We start from the raw sequence: 22,597 nt of genomic DNA, 5'->3' as shown, positions 1-22,597 counted from the left end.
TCTCATCCTTTGATCCCCCCATTTTAATTCCCTACAGCTGAGAGAGGGAGTGTGGCCAGATTGTTTCAGATCTTGATTCACATTTTGTCAGTTGGAAAAAGTGGGAAAACTTGGCTCGTTCCAGGGCATACTGAAATTGTTAGGAGGGATAATTATTAGGAGGGAAAATAAAATAAATGCATTGCTGTGATATCAGTTATTCTATAATTTAGGGTACATTTAATTTCCATTGATGATAATTATACTCTAAAAATTTTCTTTGCAGAAATCATATTTTATCCATTAAGGGAAAGCATACAATCTCACACAAAGATTGTGTGCACCTTATAATTAAGTTTGTTTAAAAATTATTTATTTGTTTTTTGCAGTGTCTGCTTTTGAAATGGTGAGTGATTCTTCGGTTCAAAATAATGAAAAAAGTCAACTTATATAAAATGTATTTCTAAAATCTAAATACTTCATTGAGTTTAAATATAATTTTCTTTAATTTTAGAAAAAAAAATCTTTGATACCAAATAACCCCCTGCAACTAGTTTATCACAACAGCATGTGACCAGCATAATATATAATATCGTTGGTGGGTTGAGACCATTGAAAAAATTTAGATGGTAAAATGCTGTGAGGTTAAAGAAAACAAGTCCACTCATTTTGGAGTCTCTTGGCTTTTGGGAGATGTATTATCAGAGAAACTGACGTAGGTTCAATTTCATCTCTATTACAAGCTCCATTCCCCCCACTTTGGAGTGCAACAGGGCTCCAGTGTTCATCATATCAGAGAGCAGTATATAGATAAGTGGACCCTCTCTGAAAATCAATAGATATGTGGGAAAGTGACAGCAAGAAAAAGAGATTAAAAGAGAGAGAGTGTGCTAAGTGTGTGGGTTGTTCTTCCCTCCAAACAAAAGGCTAGCTAACAGATAGATGACCTTAGTCAAGAGGTCAGATGTTGCTCATTATCTCCACCTGTACTTCTGCTGTAGAACATTAGTATGGTGGTGCTACTTGTATTGTGTTCTTCCTTTAATTGCTTCAGCTTATTTTCATTTGTATGCGCCATTGGATACAAGTGTCTACTAAATAAATAAATGGAATTGTAAATTTAAAAGATGAGGCTACCATATACACTTTGCATTAAAAAGAAATTCTTCTCTGTGAGTGTGTGGTTCCTGAAGTAATAGTCTGTACCAGTGTATTTATAATATACATTCTATGGAAGTAGAACAAGAAAAGAACTTTCAGTGAAATGCTAATGTGTTCAAACTCTCATGACCATTTGTTTCCTTCATAGATCTTTATTCCCTGAAAAAAGACATGCACTGATCAATTACACCAATACAGCAGCTGCAGCCAATAGAAGAAATCATCACAAGTAGGCTGACAATAGATGTTAAAGGGATAGTTCACCCAAAAATGAAAATTAGCCCTTGATTTACTCACCCTGAAGCCATCCTAGCTGTATATGACATTCTTCTTTCAGAGGAATACAATAGGAGTTATATAAAAAAATGTCCTGGCTCTTCCAAGTCTTATAATGGGAGTCAATGGGTATATTTTTTTGGAAGTACATCAAAGCGCATTCATCCATGATTAAAGTGCTCGAAACGGCTCAGCGGGGGTTAATAAAGGCCCAGCAACCAGCAATTTTGAAAGTTGCTGGTTGTCATCACGTTTGAGACACGGAATCCAAAACCCTTTCACAAAAAGTGACAAAGTTGTATTGCATACTAGCCATACAACTTGTCACTTTTTGTGAAAGGGTTTTGAATTCCGTGTCTCAAACGTGATGACAACCAGCAACTTTCAAAATCACACGAACAGGACCTTTAGATGACCTCAACACATCCAATAGCTCTTATATTTTGCACAAAACAATTTGAGGGATATGCGCTGTTTTTACAGATGCATGGCTCATCTCCTTACTTCAAAATGACCAGATGTCAGGGTCACTATCGTCAAAGATGATTAACAATAAACATACAGTTTGGATTGGTGGTATTGTTCTGTACTGGGCAAGAACTCCATGCAACCTAGCATCGATAAGAGCATGAAGTGCAGCGATAACACTCTTAAGAGTAAACAGAATATAATCAACATGTATTGCAGATATCATTAATGTTCTTAATGACAATAATTGAATGTGACAACACAATATAACTATCTGATTTGAAGAGGAATATCAGGACTGTGGAGAAGGGAGATCAGGCAACAGGATAAAGCTGCTGATAATACTAAATTGACCTTATATGCAGTGATAGGCGTTGTATTCCTATTGGTAGACGTGGATCAGCTGAGAGTCAGCATGACTGGTGTATTTATATCTGACCAGGAGTAACGTTTCACTTATGAAATCTGAAATGTGGAAACTTGTTCAACGACCTCATTTTGAACGCACTCCCACATTTGGCTGTGCTGTAACACTGAATGATAGTGACTTGAAAATTGAACGTATTGACATTAGCAGGTAATGGGTCAGCCTCCAATTAAGAATTTTTATGGTGAATCACTGGGGTGAACCCTGAGGGTCTTCTAAGGAGATGAGATAATCGGTGGTCTTCTCTGTAACCAGCAATTTGTGCACATCGCAGGATACAGAGCAGTTGGCAATATCCAGACCACAGTCGTCCCTCTGTAGCTTCTCAGTCTCTTCTGAAGCAAAACTGTCTCCTAGTTAAAAAAATAAAATAATATATATATATAAGAACTCAGAGGAAGCAGGTAGGTCAGTGACATGACAACTTTTCTTGTCTGAATCTATTCATTTATTCAAAATTACATTCAAAATGCAATTCATACATACAATGGGGATATTCTGGGGATATTTAATTTGATTTTATCAATCAATAAATTCCACTAGAAACAAACCTTGTTGTATTATTTTAATTTAATACTGTGAAGCTGCTTTGATACAATCTGTATTGTGAAAAGCGCTATACAAATATACTTGACTTGACTTGACTTGACAATTACTTAAATAGACCTCTATAATTTCTGAATTAAAACAACATTTTTGTTTGATCATTTTGGGGGCATAAAGACATGTCCTGATGTCATAATGAAGAAAAAATTCTTCATTTTTCTTTTCTCCGTTATGATATCAGGACACTTTTTTCACACTAAATTAGTCATGTGGTTATATATATATATATATATATATATATATATATATATATATATATATATATATATATATATATATATATATATAATAAATATAATATATAATATATATATTATTATTATTATTATTTTACTTTTAGAACAACTGAAAGAAATGGCTGTAATTTATGGGAGAAGATAGGAAAGGGGATTATTCTTACCAGCATCTGAAGAGCAAGTGGGGCATATTGTTGTTCTGGGACACCCTACAACATGAAGTACCTTTTCATCACCGCAGGTAGAGGTGTCCAAAACCACATAGACCTACATACACACAATGTGTACATCTACAATACTGTCCAATAAAAGCAAAGAAGTCGCTCACTGAAAAATCAAAAACTGACATTAGGTACAAGCATCTTACCTGTGGAGTGGCTGTTGTCGTCTCTGTGAAACTGTCCTCACTTATGCTTATGTCACCCACATCATCCTCTGAGGGACATGTTCCAAAATGTCTTTTAGACCTGATAAACAGCAAAACATTGACATTGTCTGCTTTAGTTATGAAGTCTGTAGATTCAATTACCTCTGAATACATTTCTTTTGTTTGCTTGTTTCTGAAAGGCTAAATGTCAAATTCATTGAACTGGCTCCTATGAAATGTATTATAGCCACATAAGCCTCATATCTATGTAAATAGTAATCTGAGGTGTTTTGATTTTTTCCGTTCATGGATTGGCACCCTGCTAACTGACACCAAGGGCAAAACCAATCTCTGGATCCTGTTGAGTGAGAATGAAATACCTGCAGTGAGACGTGAAGGTATAATAAGTAGCATTATTACAAGCATGTGTATTTGATATGTGTGTCTCACCCCTGCACCTGGGGCAATAATGGGCTTTGGGATAAACCAAACCAGTGTCGTGTTTGTGTGTATGTATGTGAGAGAGTTAAAGTGTGTGGAAAGTTGATATAGATAGAAAAATGGAAGAAAAATAAAATGGAAACACGAGTAACCAAGTGAAAAACGCAATTTTAGACAGAAAAATTGCCACCCATGTAGCTATTAAATAAGGTTATAGATCACTGGGTCCATTTTGGGTCATAGGAATGACCTATTTTGATGTGTAATTGCTGTAGTACAAGCTAAACCAAGCATGTAATTGAAAGCGTGCAACTGCTGCATTGAAGTGCAGGGGCCAGAGGAACCCGACATAAGTATGCTGCTTTAGAAAACACCACACCATGGCTCAATGTCACTAAACCCCCTAAACACAGGCATTGAGAATTAGATACTTAGCCAGGGCGAGGAAAATATCACCCAGCTGTTTTGATGTGTGTGTGTGTGTTTAAAGTCTTCTGACACATGCTCAAGGGGATGAAAACATCTTTAAATGTTTCATTGGCTTTAGCTCCAGCCTTCTCTCCTAATAAACAATTTAATGCCACTTTTACACGCTGTTCACCCGATAAAGCAGGGAAATGAACCCAGACCAGCAGCAATCGAACCATTACAGGTTTTTGATGAAATGGAAAAAGGCTGTTTTCAAGCCATTTTTATCACAGTCTCTATTTTCATCTTGTCCCTTGAATCCACTACAAATCAAAGGCATTAAGGTTGAAAATGTGGTGGATGCTTTGGTTTTGTACATTTTTCAATTTTATATTTTTCGTTTTTCATGACCATAATACATTATGTGGCAGGGCTGTGCACAATCAGAATTGAAGAACTAGTCCCTTTAATTTGAACTGATGAGAACATGAAATTTGAATGCATATGACAGGATGAGGAATTTACTGAATTGCAATTCAAAGAAATGTAACACAGATGATGTTTTTCTGGAAATGAAGTTTCTTGTTCATCTTAAATAATTATATCTATCTACACTGTAAAAAAAAATATATGATCATTAACTTATGTGATTACATTGCAATATTCAAGTTATACAATATTCAACTATTTTTGTTAGTTTAATGTAGTCAGTTTAATGTAATTTAAGTTTAAATCACTTAGGCCCGGTTTCACAGACAGGTCTTAGACTAAGCCAGGATTAGACCATAGATCAATTAGGACATTTAAGTAATTTTTATAAACATGCTTAGAAAAAAAACATTACCGATGTGCATCTTAAAACTAAAAAGGCACTGATATATTTTTAAGATCAGTCAGTGCAAGTTTATTTCAGTGGAAACAGCTCAGACTTACATTTTAGTCTAGGACTAGTCTTAAGCCCTGTCTGTGAAACCAGGGGTCAAACATCCAAGTTGATTGTACTTAAAAATTTAAGGTAGCAACCTTAAATCCGACAATGATATTATTTCTTGAGTCTTGACCAACTTTGCTTTTCTAAAAAAATATATATATATATATATACTTCAAAAGTTGTATTAATTACATTTATATTTAATTACATTTGTTTATTATAATTCAAATTGCAATTCTGTAACCTCTAATCAAGTTCCATTGAAATTCAGGAACTGAGCTGGAAAGTTGGAATTTAAAAGTTGGCGTCCACAAACCTGTGTTGTGGTCATGTAGATTAAGATATTATTTAAGATATTATTATTTCCCCCAAAAACATTAATCATTTAGATTATTTTTTCTCTGAAAATCCATTGCCTCCATTACTTAAAGGAGAACTCCGGTCAATTTTAACATTGAGCTCATTTTTTTGTACATTTGGAGTGCTGTCAGTACAGAGAACAACGACAAAAATCGGTGTTGCCTACACCGTGTTATCCTCTTTAGAAAATTTGCACCCTGTTGACTTCAATGGGGCAAGTTTTAAACCTGCTTTTAGCCTCTTAACATCCTTGATGTGTCATTACAAGTGCACAGGTCATGTGAGTGATTCCTTCGGAGTGAACGCGGGTGAATCTGACTGCAGTAGATGTGAAAGATATGAATAAAAATGATGTTTATTCAGCCAGCGCACATACCTGTATTTACATCCTGTTTTCGGTCGAAGTCCACAGTAGTCGATTGTCGAGTTCACGCGCATAGGTTTAGTACCTATGATCACGCGCGTGAACTCGACAATCGACTACTGTCGACTACTAAATTTTCAAAAGAGGATAACTCGGTGTAGGCAACACCGATTTTTGTCGTTGTTCTCTGTGCTGACAGCACTCCAAATGTACAAAAAAATGAGCTCAATGTTAAAATTGACCGGAGTTCTCCTTTAAGAATAAGAGAAATTAATATGTGTGCTAATAACGTGCATCTCTGACCCCTTGATAGCCGTGCCTCTCACCCGTAGCAGTAAGAGATGCAGGCAGCGATGGACAGAAGGGTGATGAAGAGCACAATGCACACTGCTATAGTCATATTCCTCCTCTTCTCTTCTTCAGCCTGCTGCAACTCCCACCATTCAAGATCACTGAACTGACAGCGCTCCCCCATGTAACCTAACACACAGCTGCAGCACACACACGCATACAGATCATCATTAAATGCAATATTCATTATTTCAGTCAGTACACATACAGAACAGAATATAGGAATAAAATGGTCTATGGGATATGCTTAACGTGTGTCCTTTTTGTCAAGGGCAAATGTTCAATAAAAAGCCAAATTATTTTTAGTACAAGACTGCCATCTACTGCTTGTTAACCACACTTTAAAAATCAGCTTAGCTTTTAATAATTGGAAATTGTGGAATATGCAAAAACAGATAATGAAAATATAAAAAAAATCAGGTTAAAGTTTCTGTATGACAAAAGCTACAGTATAAGCAAACACTTGCTTGCAGGCATAAGTCTCCATCTCAGGGAAATAGAAGCACACTCCGTCATACAGACAGTACGAGTCGTGAGTGGAAGGACAGCTCTGCATAACATTATTGTGTTTCCATGGCGATGTGACATTAAGTGGACTGCCGGTACTCGGCCAAGAGGAGGCGCCCTTAAACTCCTCTGCAACGAAACAGAGCATAAAAATGAGGTCACTATTATGTTTCATCATACATTTCTACTAAATGTCAGTACATTACTCTTTTGCACAAACTCAGCTTAGCAGGTCCTATCAAATAACTGCTCATGGTATCAAGCCATAATGGCACATAATACATGAAGCTGAGAAGATACTGTTTCAGTTTAAACATTCAGATGATGAATCTTACCCTGACAGCTGAATCCAGTGCCTGTGAACCCAGATCGGCATCTACACTGATATGTTCCTACTGCATTCAAACACTCTGCGTTTACGCCGCAGTCGTGCATGTCTAATCTGCACTCATCTATATCTGTAAAATACACATAAAGATCTCTGTATTTAGGAAAAATATGTAAAGTATTTGTATGCATGCAAGCATATACTGTATATATATACACACACACACACACACACACACACAAACACACACACACACACTACTGTTCAAAAGTTTCAGGTCAGTACGTGTTTTTGAAAAAAGTCTCTTATGCTCACCAAAGCTGCATTTATTTGATCAAAAATACAGTAAAATATTATTACAGTTTAAAAATAATTTTTCTATTTTAACAATCAAAGTTTTTTATTTATTTCTGTGATTGTTAATATGAATTTTCAGCATCATTACTCCAGTCATCAGCGTCACATGATCCTTCAGAAATCATTCTAATATGCTGATTTGGTGCTAAAGAAACATTTCTTATTATTATTCATTTTTCATGATTCTTTGATGAAAAGAAATTTCAAAAGAACAACATTTATTTGAAATCGAAATCTTTGACTCTAAACTTTTGAACGGTAGTTATCATAACTGATATTCAGACCAATGTGAATGTTGCCTTTATACAGCAGTTCAGTAAACAAGTTGAAATTGAATAACTTCACAATATTGCCACTACTTTGCTTTGCATGCAGTCTATCACCATCAATGAATATCGTTGCAAACAAATCCAATGCCGAATTAACTAAATATTAATTATTCGAATATTTCAAGAAACTCAGAATGAGTCTCCGTAGTGATGTTACTGTATGAATCAATGTTTCTGAAATTAATCAGTTGAGTGAATGATTCAAAAGACAGTAACAAGCCACAAATACACAAAACTGTTTGGAATGCGCCAACACAGACAAGCGAAGTGATAAAAATAGTAAAAAGTCCCAGTGCTGTTAAACCGTTATATCGGTACATTTGGAACGCTACAAGACCAGATTTGACGACCGAAACTAACTGTAATTGGTTAGTGCAAATACATACACATACATATACATATATGTATATATATATGTATATACACACACACACACACACACATATACATATATATATATATGTGTGTGTGTGTGTGTGTGTGTGTGTGTGTGTGTGTGTGTGTGTGTGTGTGTGTGTGTGTGTGTGTGTGTGTGTGTGTGTTGTCGTACCCATACAGTGCTGACCATCTCCACTGAATCCAGTCTTGCATTGGCAGAAATATCCACCTGCTGTGTTCATACACTCAGCCTCAGAAATACTACAATCTGCCAGGCCTGCTTTGCATTCATCAATGTCTATACAAACACACACAAACACATATTGTCAATACTGTATGTGCTCATCTAAACAAACCTATATTTACATAAAGACTGATCAATACATCCAATAACAGGTGCATACGGCACCCACATAAACATCAATATCCCTACACTCAAATTCAGTTTCACACATACATCACAAACCTGCTGCTTCAGTCTATACGAAATCAAAATCATCTGACATGTAGTGCAAACACACACAGACTTACACACACTTACCCACACACAGTTCCCCATCTCCAGTGAAACCTCTCACACACTGACACACGGCTCTGCCCTCCTGCAGCACACACTGAGCGTTCACATCACATCTGAGAGAGTAGCAGTCATCCTGGTCTAAATGAAATGAACATCATTCTCAAGTTCATTTATTAGGAATGAGTCAATCACAGTATTCAGCAACCACAAAAATTTGAATAATGAAAATGAGTAATAAATATCTCGTCTATGATGAATGAAGTTGTGAATATTGTTCTACCCGAAATCATCTCCTCTGTGTAAACCAAGGCCAGTGGTGTGCTCTCATCATTCAGTGTTTTATTTCTCAGACGAACACTTGATTCACCATCATCTGATTCTATGTGGAAAAAAAAACAGCTCTTTGTTTTAAAAACAGCTCTTTTTATTTTTTTTTAGGAATCTTTTTTATTATTTGTATTTTAACTCAATTCTCATCACACTGACCAGTGAATGATGTATTAATCGCCAGACAGTCTTTTCCATCAGCTGAAAGAACGTGCTTTGAGTGACATGAGCAATGAGCCAATCCCAGTCTGCTCTCACACACTTGGGCACATCCTCCGTTTTCATGAAGACAAACATCTGCTCCTAGGAGAAAGAAACATGCAGTGCACAATCTGTTGAGTCAAAGATGTATAAGATGGAAATTATAGTAGTTCACTTTATCACAATAAGTGCAAATTCAGTGGAATTTTAAATAATATCACTACATTAGTTTGAGCGGATGTTGCCATTTTTGTCTGTCAAACTGTCAATTTATCATGTTAAAAGAGTTAAGAGAAATATTTTATTATTGTGTAAATAATCACGTTATTATTAATGAAGTTTACGTGCCTGAGCTTGACCAGGGCAAATTTCATATTTTCACATATTTGGTGTACACTTTTCCAAAAATACACTACCGTTCTACTCTACCATTCGTTTAAATCACATTAAACCATCAAAAGTTTGGGGTCAGTAATAAGAAATTAAATACAGCAAAGATGCATTAAATTGATCAAAAGAGACAGTAAAAACATTTACATTTGTATTCTATTCATGCTGTAAATCACAGGAATAAGTTATATTTTAAAATATTTCAATCTGTAACAATATTTCACAATATTACGGTTTTACAGTAGCAAATAAATGCAGTCTTGGTGAGTACAAGAGACTTCTTAAAAAACTTTTTAACATCTTAACGATCCCAAATTTTTGAAAGAGTGTGTACTTTCATAGACTAAAACAAAGGCATATTTTTTTTTTAAACATTATGGAGTTAATGTATAAAAGGAATGATCCAGTCCAATCTGTTTTCCGCTTTAGTTACACACTAAAGAGTAACAACCTCCATTCCCTTATGCACTTACTAAAAACAATGGTTAAAAATATGCTAATAATAGGACACAGCATCTGTACCCGGTTTGGCAAGAGGGTGGACAATAACCAGAGAAGCTGGTTGGATAGAGTCATCATGGACATGTTCAAGGTTTCGTCCAGTTCTTCTCATGTCCAGCCGGTAAAGTAAGTGACCCTCCCAGTCACTGACCCAGAGCACATTCTCAAATACTGCAACGTCAAATGGGCGACCTGAGCCAAAGCAAAAATAATCAACAGAAAACATATTACACACAGAAAAAAAAACATTGTCTATAGGGTTTTTTTGTCATAAACCAGCATAAAATCACATAAGTTTGTGCTCACTTCCATCATGTATACATTCAGTATTTGCTTGTGTACTGAAAGTGTGTGCGTGCTTTTGGCAGAGAAGCCTCACCTACTTGGTTTTCACTTAGTATATGGCGATTAGACCCGTCCAGCTTGGCCGACTCAATCACACCTCTGCTCACGTCACACCAGTACAGACGCTGGGAGCCGTGATCCACGGCTAGTCCACTAGGAGACACCAGACCGTTGTTGACCACAACTTCACGCATGTCTCTGTTCAAACCTGACCGCTCCACTGCAGGACGACTACCCATGTCTGTCCAATATACCTTCCTCCAGACACAAAGACAAGAAGTTCATGTATAATTACGAGTCAAGATCCATTTGAATGTTTAAGAAAAGTGCTGCTTGGAATAACATGAGGGTGATTAAATAATGATTTTTTTATTTTTTTATTTTTTGCTGAACTCTTCCAAGAAAAAAGATATTCAGAATAAAATGACTGTGTCCACTGTACAATTTTAAGTTTATATGATATAGGCAAATCGCATAGAAGAAACATGCGGTTTCAAAAGTCTTACTGCGCCTGAGGATGTAGGGCAATGCCTCTGGGTTTTTGGATGTCTTTCTCTATAAAAATCTCCCTGTCAAGGCCATTTAAACTGCTGCGGGAAATAGAGGATAATCTGAAATGCAGAACGTTAAAGTCAGTTGAGCAAATAAGTAAGATGTTAAGGAAGAGTGTCTGTATTGATCTGTAGCCCACCCTCTATCAGTCCAGTATAGCTTGCGATGGACCCAGTCCACAGCCAGACCCTCGGGTGAGTCGAGTCCAGCGGAGAAAAGCATCTCTCTGAAGCCTCCATCCAGTGAAGCCCTCTCAATACGCTTCAGGCCTTTATCTGCAAAATACATCTAAACAAACAAACAAACCCAAGTGACTACTTCCATATGAGACATTATCATTATTTGGTTGCAATTTCAAGGATTTCAAGGACATATTTAAAGACAAATTATCTTAAATAAATAAGTAAATAAATAAATATGTTCTAATTTTAGATGATAATAATAAGAGTAATCCCAATAACTTTATTCTATTGACAACCACTATTTTCAACAGTACATTTAGCACATAGAGAGAAAAAAAAAACTGTATTTCTCCCTCCATTGAATATGTGGGAGTATTTTTTTGTGGATTTATTTAATTATTTGTGGATTCATTTTATATGTTTTTATAAAATAAATTCACATTTTGAATGGGCCTGAAAAAGGCCCTGAATCTATGTACTTTGTAAAATGTGTACATGAATGAAAGGGAAAAAGTGTATCCTCTTGCACTCTGTGGCCACTAGATGACAGTAAAATACAGTATTTTAAACAGTATCAACAGGAGCCCATGAACTTTATTCTTGTTTCCTTACATCACACGACATTTACATCTTATGTCCACTAGAAGGCAGTTGTAAACACATAATCACTGCAGTGGCCATCGATTAAACTCTCACGGCACACTTTCTTCAGCCATGTGTGTGGCTGTGTTTGTGTGATATTTTACCCTTTTCTGCACTGGATCATAATCCACAGCAATGATGGAGCCTCTCGGTTCCTCCAGTAGCTTTCTGCTCCTTTTGCCATTTGTGGTAATCTTTCTTATATCCACTACATTGGCAAACAACAGGTACGTTGGAGGTCCTGCTTGAAAAAAAAGGAAATAGATTCCAGAAGATTCCAGACGTTCTAGGTCACTGGAAGAAAATACACTTAAATACTGATTAACTACATGCTTAACCCAATAATTCTAGCAGACAAAATGTGGGAGACAGACAGGCACCCTGGCAGAATGTAGAATATAAAGAAAGTTTGTTGGACTTGCCTGTGGCAGCACAGTGTTTACCATCAGACTGTAGCTGGTATCCAGGCTGGCACTCACACACCAACCTGCCTGGAAATAAAGTCACACACAACTGACTGCAGCCCCCCTGATCTGCAGACAAACAGCCTGAAACACACAGACAATGATGAAGAAAACAGTCATATTTGCATTCATTAAATAAGGCTTTTAACATACTTTGATTTGAAAAAATAAAACACACACACACACACACACCTGTGCATGAACGGCCATCAGAATTTAGCACAGATCCCTCTGGACACACACACACATCTCCTTCTGTTGTGTGTACACATGCATGATCACAAGCTGTAACATTCTCCACACATGGTTTAGTCTCTGTAGATGCACAGGGAGAAAGGTAAGCAGGCCATTTTTTCTGTATTTACAACAATATATTACAAAAAAAAGAATACAATATATATACAAAAATGACCAAATTAACCAAATTTGTATGTGTGTATTTTTTCCACATATATTTTATATATATATATATATATATACATACATATACATACATTTTACATATGTTATAAATACAATCATATTTTCTAAAATATATTTTAAAATACCCCCCCAAAAAAGACATTTTAAAACAGGTTAAATAAGCTTTTAAAGATTTTAGGTATTTTATTGCCCCTTAAAGTACATTTTGTAATAATTTGGAATAATATCATATTATATTTTTCATTTGAATAATATACATGCAGGGAATTCTCACATGCACATATTTTGTTTACTGTAAATTATTCTACAAAAACTAACAAAAAACAGCATTACTTGAAATGATACTGTTTATCTTTCAACTTGGTTTTGATTAGTTAAGAGAAATGTAATAAATAACATAGATATAATAAAATAAAAAGTTCATTTCAAAATTACAAACATAACAATAAGGTCAATATCAACTGTTATAACCCTGCCATTTCAATTTAATTGTCACTTCACATATTTTTGTGCAGCCGAGCGGTAATATGATGGCGTGGGTCATTTCAGGAAATGGAATGACCTGTTGGATGACAAGATAATGCAAATGGCCTCAATCTTTAATTTCCAAAATCCCTGTCCCTAGATGATCAATTCTCACCTCAATGTTTCCACGAACACCTCTCTGAACCAACAGACCTTGTGGCACTGTGCCTATCAGGCAGTCCTTATTCTGACACCTAATAATCCCAAATCCAATCATCCTATATTTACAAAACACCAGTCCTGATATCAATTAAGCGTGTCTAGAAAATGTTGCTTTATTCACGTTAACAATGGATACATATAAAAACAGTGCCTCCTGTTCAGTTACATTACATAATGAGAGCAGTTCAAACAGATATAAATACAGATTTAACTCCAGAGAGCATCAGAATAAGGAGCTGTTTGTATCTGGAATGGTACTGTCACCAGTGCTGATGATTGAGTCTGAAGAAGCCATATGGTGGGAAACAAGCTTCTTATCTGGACACTCTCCAATCCTGTAATGATGTCAGGACCATAATCCCACCCACAAAGGTCATAGTGCGAAAGGGAACCATTGCTTAGAGTGAGTGAAAGCATGTGATGCTCTGAGGCAGTTAACAAGAAGAATAGGCTATGTGACAATTTCACTCTCAAACTAAGCTTAAAATCATGAAATAAAAACTGATTTGAATTTTTTATGGAATATTGCTGTATTTATTATAAATGATTTATCTGGGCGGGACGTCCTGTGACTCACATGACATCACAGCAATAGCAAACCACAACCATTTAATGATCCAATAAATTCATGATGGACAAAATCAGGTCCCAACCTAAAAGAAAAAATCTTGTTCAAGCGGCTGTTTCACTCGATATATGTCAAAATAGGGAAGAAAAGACTATCGCAAGTTTCAGGCCAACTTTAAAATAATCTCATTTTTGCCATAAATTTACATCTGCATTCAAAACTTAAATGTATTTATTATCCTAAATGAATTATTCACAATACTCCATTATTTCTTTTATAATTCTATAACATCTATATTCTTTTATTGTCATTTCCTCATCACTAATCATTCTGAATATTCCGACAGCCAGAAAACATGACAACAAACTTGATTGCATGTGTGTATGAGTGTCCGCAGGTGTGAGAACTGTTTGGAGGGTTAATCTCGCTGTTGCTTTGCTCCTGACCTGCTTAGCCAGGCAAAGCTGCTGACTAAATATGTTCCTTATTACTGATGTCACCTCATTATCTTATGGCACTGCGCTGTCCGGCTCTGCTTCAATGCACAATTAGAGCATAAGCAATGAAGTCTAGAGATGCTCTCTGTCTTTTTCTAGCACTTTTTCTTTTATAAATCTCTCTCTCTATGACACACGACTTCCAGCTAGGGTTGGGCGATATGGCAAAAATATAATATCACGATTTTTTTTCTGGAAAATCACAATTCATGATTTTATCACGATTCTTTTTCATGTTGGTTTTGCTATGACAAAAATGTCTGTTTAGTCGAGTATACTCATAAGGGCAGTCTTAAATGAGTTAAATAAAGTCCTAAATGAACGTAAAGAGTTGTGAGAAAATGAGAATGAAATGTTTAAAGGCTTTAAAGCATATGCAAATAATGAACTTTTGTGAATGGGAGTATCCCGTGAGTGTAACTCGACCTCTGCGTTAACATGTGATGTGAATGTACATCGCATTGTACAGTTTGTTGGGACAGAGATGCCAGAACTGCACCTGATAGAATATACTATAGCACAATACTATGATATTTCTTCAAAAGCAGATCGTGGAGACATTTTAATCATCCATGATCAAACATCGTGATATCGTACACGCCTGCTTCCAGCTCATTGATATGATATGTATGCTACTACCAGTCCTACCTTGGCAGGTCTTCAAATCGGGCAGTAATAGGTAACCCTTAGGGCAGGTGCAGAAGTAAGAGCCCGGAACGTTCTCACATCCCAGTGAGCAGCCGTGATTCCACAGGGCGCATTCATTGATATCTAAAAGAGAAGGAGAGATTTTTCAGACGAATACATTATGAACAAAAGAATAAGAAAGCTGTGAATTTCTACACTAATGCTATCATGTATCTTAGGAAACGGAGGCTGTACCTTCACAGTAGTTGCCTTGTTTACTGAGGGAAAAACCATCCCTGCAGCGGCACAGACCAGTGTCACTGTGACTTTCACACACTTTCACACACTCTCCTGTGTGTTGATTGCAGCCTGCACAAGAACAAACAGCATTTCCTTCCATGCACAGACCACCAATATGTTATGAAGTTGCTCTTTATGTGATGTTTAAGATAATTATAAGAAATCATGTTAACTCTTTCCCTGCCAGCGTTAAAAAAAAAAAGAAGGGTGGAAAAATTGGAATAATAAAATAATTGTTACAAATAATTACAATAATTGTTTTGTTTAGCTATTTTGAATGCACATACTCCAGCATACTTTATTATCATATTTTATTAAAGCAATTAATCATTTAATCTTTTCATTACCAACCTGGAGTGAATGGAGTTGGAATTTCCACCACCGGCTGATTGATGGGATGTACCACTTTGAGATCAGTAAGGGGGTGCGGCATCCTTTTGGAATTGACATTCTCCCCTCGGCCCCCTGTGTACTTGTTTACTCGTGTTATTCTTTTTGACTTAAAGTCTATTAGGTACACATAATCCAGGAAAATCGTCATCCTCAGAGCCTGTGGTCTAGAGGTAGAGCAAAGAGGACATCTTTACTGTAAAAATACTTCTTTCTTTACTATAATAGTGTAATATGTGAAAATGTTATCCTTTACATAAAGGATAGATCTCAATTTTACCTGAAGGGCTGATTAAATACGTTGATAATGTTGCCATCATAGTTGCAGGAGCCCATTGCAGTGTGCCCTTCTTGACCTTGCTGAACCCAGAACAGTCTCCTGTCCCGGTGGTCTATAGCCAAAACCTTCAGTGACTGTAACTCTGCAACTTTCAGCACTGTCGCCTTCTTCCCACCTGTCATGTCTGAACGCTGGATACTGGGAGTCAACCCATCTGACAACCAGAAAATATATCTGGGAAAAAAAGTTGTACATATAAGTGTAACATCGTTAAAAATCATAGATCATCTCACATCTCTGTAACCTTCAACTTATTCTGCAAAATTGTAAATGATACATTTAGATGAATTCAGATTATATGTCACTATGAAAAAATGGCATCAAAATAAATGTAAAGTGAAAGTTTTTAATATATAAATATATACTAGGAAGGCACAATATAATGCTACCATATCACTTATCGGCTGAATACATTTTTAATGTATTGTATCAATGGATATTGGATATTATTATTACACTTCTATTCACACCTCTATTATTACACTTAGATATAGATTGCCTTCACGCTCACATAAAGTTAATCTTTAAGAAAACAAATTACTTAATACTATTAAATATAATCTTTAACAAATATCAAAATTAATATCCTTTTTCATACTGTACATTATAATGTTGCGATGCACACTCAAAATCACTGAAAAAGTATTTTGGTTTTTAGTGTTGTATGTATTTAGCCAAAATAGTATAGAATTTAATGCAAGCCATTTTCAGTTACTGGCCATGACATATTTTGTATTTTTAATTATCGGCATATCAACCAGACATTTATATCAGTGCATCCCTAATATAAATATTGCATATTATATATCAAATAAATATAATAAAAACAGTGTTTTTAAGTTAAAATATATAAATTAAATGACCCAATCTCCATCAATACAAATATTGAATTGCGACTGGAAAAAAAAACCTTTCCAGTTTCCAAAATGAATATGTAATAGTGTTGATTTAATTGTATTGAAAAACAAAATGATTGCTTATTTAAAACTTGTTTATCTCTTCAGACTACTCCTTCGACTTAAAAGTGAGGCCAGTGTGCTGTAGAATGCTGTTGGAGAGACCCTGTTAAAACTGCACCTATGTGCCAGTCATGTTCGAAAGAATGTGAACGTCTTAAAGCTCCAGCATTTATAGCTAGCAGGCAAACTAGGATTTGAGCAACACAGTCCTGAGAAGAACTGTGAAAATGACGAAGTCTTTAGTCATCCTCGTTCTCCCCCAAAAGTCAATATGCACACTACTGAGAGAACAGAGGAAAAAATGTAAAACATGTTGTTGTGGGTAAAAAGGTATGACCTATTGCTCCACAAGCTGTCTCAATATGATAACAACTGTATTGCCATTTAAGTTTATGTTCTTTTATGTCGTTTTTTTTTTTTTTATACGACATAAAATATTTTTTATATTTGTTTAAAAATAAAAAATGCATTTAATGCTTATATCACTATAATTGTGCATTTGATCAACCTAAAATGAGTACATTATTCCAATTCTTGCATTTTTCCTTTCCATGAACTGGTTTTAGTATTATAATTATGTATAGTTTTGTATTATAATTATGTTTACCTCTCATTTGGATCAACAACAACACTTTTGGGCTGAGATAGGTCTCTCAAGACAGTGTTTTCATTCCTCCCATCTGTGTCCATTCTGTGTATCGTTCCTTTATCTGCATTGCTCCAGAGGACTGAGTTTTCAATCCAGTTCACAGCGAGACCAGTGATTTTTTTCACTGATGAGAGAAGTTTCTGAAAGAATAAACCAAAGGCTTGGAACAGGCTCCAAACAATCACTGATGACATTAAATATTAAAATACTGTATTTACAATATTTATACTGTATATGTAAAAAAAAAAAAAAAAAATCGAATAAGTAAATAAAACTAACATTAATAGGTCTTCAATAGTACCTGTCTGCCTGTTCCATCCAGTCCTGCCCTGTTGATTTGTCCTGCATGTGTGTCAGCCCAAAACATTGTCCCCTCACTTAAATGGAAGTCCAATAAGATAGACCTTCCCACCCTAGATATGATCCTTCTCCGGTCCCCACCATCAAGGTTTATCCTCTGGATGCCATTTCCAAGGCCAAGTAACAGATAAGGCTCAGGATCTTTGAAGACACAAATACAAGCTCTGACAAACCTAATCAAAATGATACTAACTGAATGCAGTGAACACAGACATCATTTTGATCCTTATTTGAAGTTAACAACCATTTTAACAAGTTTCAGTACACGTCATTTTCCTGTTCAAATCAAACTGATTTTAAAGCCAATCTTAAATTAAACTGCATAGCCACAAATAATTGACAATATCAAATAAAACATGATTTACAAAAGCGGAACATGCTTAGATGTTTGTTTTTCCTGGGACACCATTTCTATCACCCAGCCAATCACAGCCATCTGATGTTTGGGGAACATTTATTGTTTTAAATGAATGTTAAGAGTTGTGAGAAAATAGGATGTGTCAGGTCCACATGCTATACATACGAGTTTCCTAGTTAAACCCAGATTCCCGAGATGGACGTGCCACAAGCTTTAAACATAGCGGAGTAGAACTTGTCGCTAAAGTAGTGCATATTTACATATATGAATATTTTGAAGCGTATTGTATTATACACAGTGTAAATAGCCTGCATTTGACCGAAATGCCAGAATCATCAGTAAGCTGATTATAGATAGCATGGTGAATGTTTATGGTTGTCAATGAATGGGACCCTAAATCATTTTGGCTTTAAAATGATCATTTGTTTTATCAATATTTATATGTGAATAAATGCCTAAATTAAATCTGTTCATCATATGAAGCGAGCCTCTTCAAAAAATTTGGACTAAACTGCTCAACTCATATGGATTAGTTTTACGGTCTCTTTTATGAACATTTTGAATAAGGAGGGACAGAAAGCTTAGATTTCATCAAAAAGATCTTCATTTGTGTTCCAAAGATGAACAAAAGACTTACAGGTTTGGAACGACATGAGGGTGAGTAATTAGTGAAATATTTTAAATATTTGGATGAACTATACCTTTAATAAGATTTTCCCAATAGGCAAGAATTAACCTGGTCTCCTAATGATGGTTCTGTTCTTTCTGACAACAATGCACTTGAATGCGACAAGCTCGTTCAGAAGTGGGAAGTAAGACATTTCCAATAACATTTGAAGGCAGCATTAAAGTGACAGCGGCCTAATAAACCCTCTGTTGTCTGTCATTAAAGGGTAGGCAATTTCTGACAGGCTAGCAATAACAAGCCAGCTTTGAAAGCATGAGATCCCACCCTCCCTTTAGAGCGTCTCCAAAGCCATGTCTCCTTCAAAACACATGAACGCACACAGCAGTGCCTGCAAAGCACCATGAGATAGTAGAGACAGTGTTAAATTACCTCATGTCTCAAAGCACATAACATTACAATAATAATAGACGTAAACCACTTACAGAGCTCTTGATGTACCACATGACTGCTGCAGATTCATTTCATAAATCCGAGTCTGAGGATGTGAACAACTCCAGGTAGAACGTCACGGGTTGCCATCTCGTAATTACGGTTAGATATATAATTGTTTTCAATTTTGCTTACATTTTTGTTTCTCTGTTGTAGTGAATATGTATTAATAATTGTAACAGTCTGTAAGGACTTATATTTTAATGTTAGCCTACAATGTTCTGCAATAAAAAGGTAGAGTCATGAACATAGTTTAATTGTTTAAATAATATAAGCTAGTGTGTCCATGTAAATAATATAGACACATTTCAGCAGAAATGTAATTCTTATGAAAGTACCACTCTGAAGGATTAAATATATAATACTGTCTCACAAGTGGTCTGTAAAGATTAAATAAAAAAATACATTAAAAGATATTGAATAAGTAGGTGCAAGATATAAGCTCAGTTGTGAGGAAGAAGACTTTATGTCAATTTTATTGTATGTTAGTGGCTGCATTCGCTAAATGAAATTAAATAGCTTTAACATGAAACCTCCCTGAAACCTTATGGTGTTGTGACCCTAAAATGAAGCTTGATAAATGAGGCCTGTCGGCTTACAAATACATTCTTTCTTGGTCATAAAATTGCTAATTATTTTCTCTTTATTCCATATCAGCACCTAATGTCATTCAGAATGTGAATTATTGTTGCTGTGTAACAGGTATTTTCATGCTCTAATGGGGAGAGGTTCACACATCTATCTCACAGATGCCTGCAGAAATCAAGCAACTGTATCCTAGCAACACAAACCATAGTGGAGGCCTTCGAAGTTGTTTGAGTGGATTACACAAACGCACAGCCATGTTGCTAGGGTATGTAGAGACAAATAAGGAAAAAGGTTCAACATGGTTTTGGTTACAGTCAATAGCCACTAATTTACAACAACATTTAGATGAGTAGCCTATATTAAAGCAATTAAATTCTGATGTTCCAGCTAAGCACATCAAAAAATAACTTAACAATATCAAAACTTTAAAGGGAGTTTTTCTTTATATTGAGGATGCACTCAATAGATATTTAACAGACTTACAGTGAAGGGAGGGTAAAGTTATTTTCTCACAGCAGCAAAAATCTGGGCATTGAGTCCAAAAGCACTGATTTAGTGTTTCCTAAAATTATTTGTTTAAAAAAAGTTATCTCTTTATAGACATGTAATGGCCACCATTTTAAATATTAAAGTAATAGGTCAATGGTCATTACTCATCCCTATGCAATTCAATCCTGTGAGTGTTTATGGAGCTTATTTTCATACAATGAAAATGGGTGGTAACTACAAATTAAAGTGCCATAAAATAGCTTTATTTCAAGTCTTCTGAGACCATTTGATATTTTTGTATACATTTTTTATTTCGTTTTTTAATTTGCTGTAAATATCCCCCTCTGCGGTAGCTCTCAAATCTCATTTGAGCTTGTGCACATTTAAAAATGCTCTCATATATAGAGTAGCCTACTCGCAGATCATATGAAAAGTACACTTTTATGGCTGTTTCTTAATACACTTCATACACTTTTAAAAAGTGCACTTTGTAATAATTTGTAATTAAATAAAAAAAATTAGGCCTAATGATTGTATTATAATGCTTGTCATGCTTTAAAGAAGTAGCCTACCCATATTTTGATGTGTTGTTGACTAGCATACTGAAGCACATACGATTAAAGTACTTAATTTTAACCATAGTGTTAACTGTAGTTTATCATAAATTCTTGTCAATGTATTTGGCAGTACATTTTAACCATAACTGAGTTCAACTAATATAAATATAAACTATATAATACATTTTCATTTTATGGTAAATAACATGCATTTAAGTGTCTGAAAACATTATATTCAGTTCGCACTTAAGTGTATTCTTTTTAAAGTAATTATTTTCATAATACACTCATTTTAAAAGTAGGCCTATGCTAGTGTGTTTTTAAGAATGGTCCTTATAACCTGTCATAATACAACCCTTAACATTGTATTAAACATCTCACGTTCAAAACTTCAATGATGCACTTACCCACACAGCTGAAGTTTCCAGCAGCCCAGGCTCGTCCACCCCAGCATAGTGTTTCCTCAGCAGGGCCTGAAGCTCTGGCAGGGCCCATACTCACCGTCCAGAACCACAAGAGAAACGCGGCCGCTATCGTCCTCCAGTACATAATCCTATCTCAGTTTCCACAGGGCTCTCCTCTTAGGTATTTCCTCGATCACTGAGCCACACCATGCAGCCGTAACCCCCACACATCTTACACACACAGCCAACCAGCTTCAACTAAATGACAACCTGGGTGAAAAGACTCCAGAAAGTGCATCTATAATATCCCAGAGGTGTCTTTTTTACAGAGCTGGTTGAAAGTGAGAGTCCTGTAGGAAGGCACACACACAGAGCCTCAATCTCTCCAGTCCTCCTGTTCTCTAGCTGTTTTGGAAGCAAAGTATGAAATTCCTGACAGTCCCATGGTAAATTTGACACATGGTGAGACCAGCAAGGGCTCAGAGGAGGGTTTTCCCTGATGTAAGACTCAGAGCCTGAACTCAAGCAACACAAAAACTGCACTTCTACAACTTAAAAGTCACCCTGAGTTCACCTCCTGGCCTTTCTCAGTCCAAGCATGTGATTTAGAAAGAGTGGACACACCTTGTGTGCTGCTCATGAGTAATGGGATGCTCCCTCACACACACACACACACACACACACACACACACCATAATGTGTCGTTGTGTCTGCATATAGTCTGTCAGGACCCCAGAGTGAAGAATCACAAGGGGTTGCGATGGGGGCGGGGCTTCTAAATGCCGCTACACGCAATCTTATTATACGAATAACTGTCATATTGTCATATGAATTAGACGCACTGCTCTGGGAAAAATGCGTCAGGTGGGCAGGCACAACAGCTGCT

At 35.9% G+C, this 22,597-nt stretch overlaps 1 protein-coding gene across 1 annotated transcript; it reads right to left on the bottom strand.

Annotated features, from left to right (window-relative positions):
- Positions 1–1,269: 1,269 nt before the first annotated feature.
- Positions 1,270–22,311, bottom strand: egf (epidermal growth factor). The gene is made up of 24 exons (XM_084429524.1): positions 21,715–22,311; positions 18,140–18,339; positions 17,797–17,978; positions 16,171–16,404; positions 15,852–16,057; positions 15,456–15,569; positions 15,222–15,344; positions 12,591–12,713; positions 12,357–12,482; positions 12,039–12,175; positions 11,250–11,398; positions 11,065–11,169; positions 10,593–10,816; positions 10,235–10,405; positions 9,281–9,424; positions 9,075–9,173; positions 8,816–8,932; positions 8,447–8,572; positions 7,218–7,340; positions 6,843–7,011; positions 6,351–6,515; positions 3,521–3,620; positions 3,318–3,420; positions 1,270–2,664 (listed from the first exon to the last, which is right to left on the bottom strand). Exons 1-24 carry the CDS (start codon positions 21,854–21,856, stop codon positions 2,501–2,503), a joined length of 3,546 nt encoding a protein of 1,181 aa, XP_084285650.1. The 5' UTR covers positions 21,857–22,311; the 3' UTR covers positions 1,270–2,500.
- Between the last annotated feature and the right edge of the window lie 286 nt (positions 22,312–22,597).

This window comes from Rutilus rutilus, assembly GCF_951802725.1.
Source record: "Rutilus rutilus genome assembly, chromosome: 14".
Taxonomy (NCBI): Eukaryota; Metazoa; Chordata; class Actinopteri; order Cypriniformes; family Leuciscidae; genus Rutilus; species Rutilus rutilus.
Note: the sequence above shows the minus strand (reverse complement) of the source record. Positions and strands in the feature narration are given on the sequence as shown.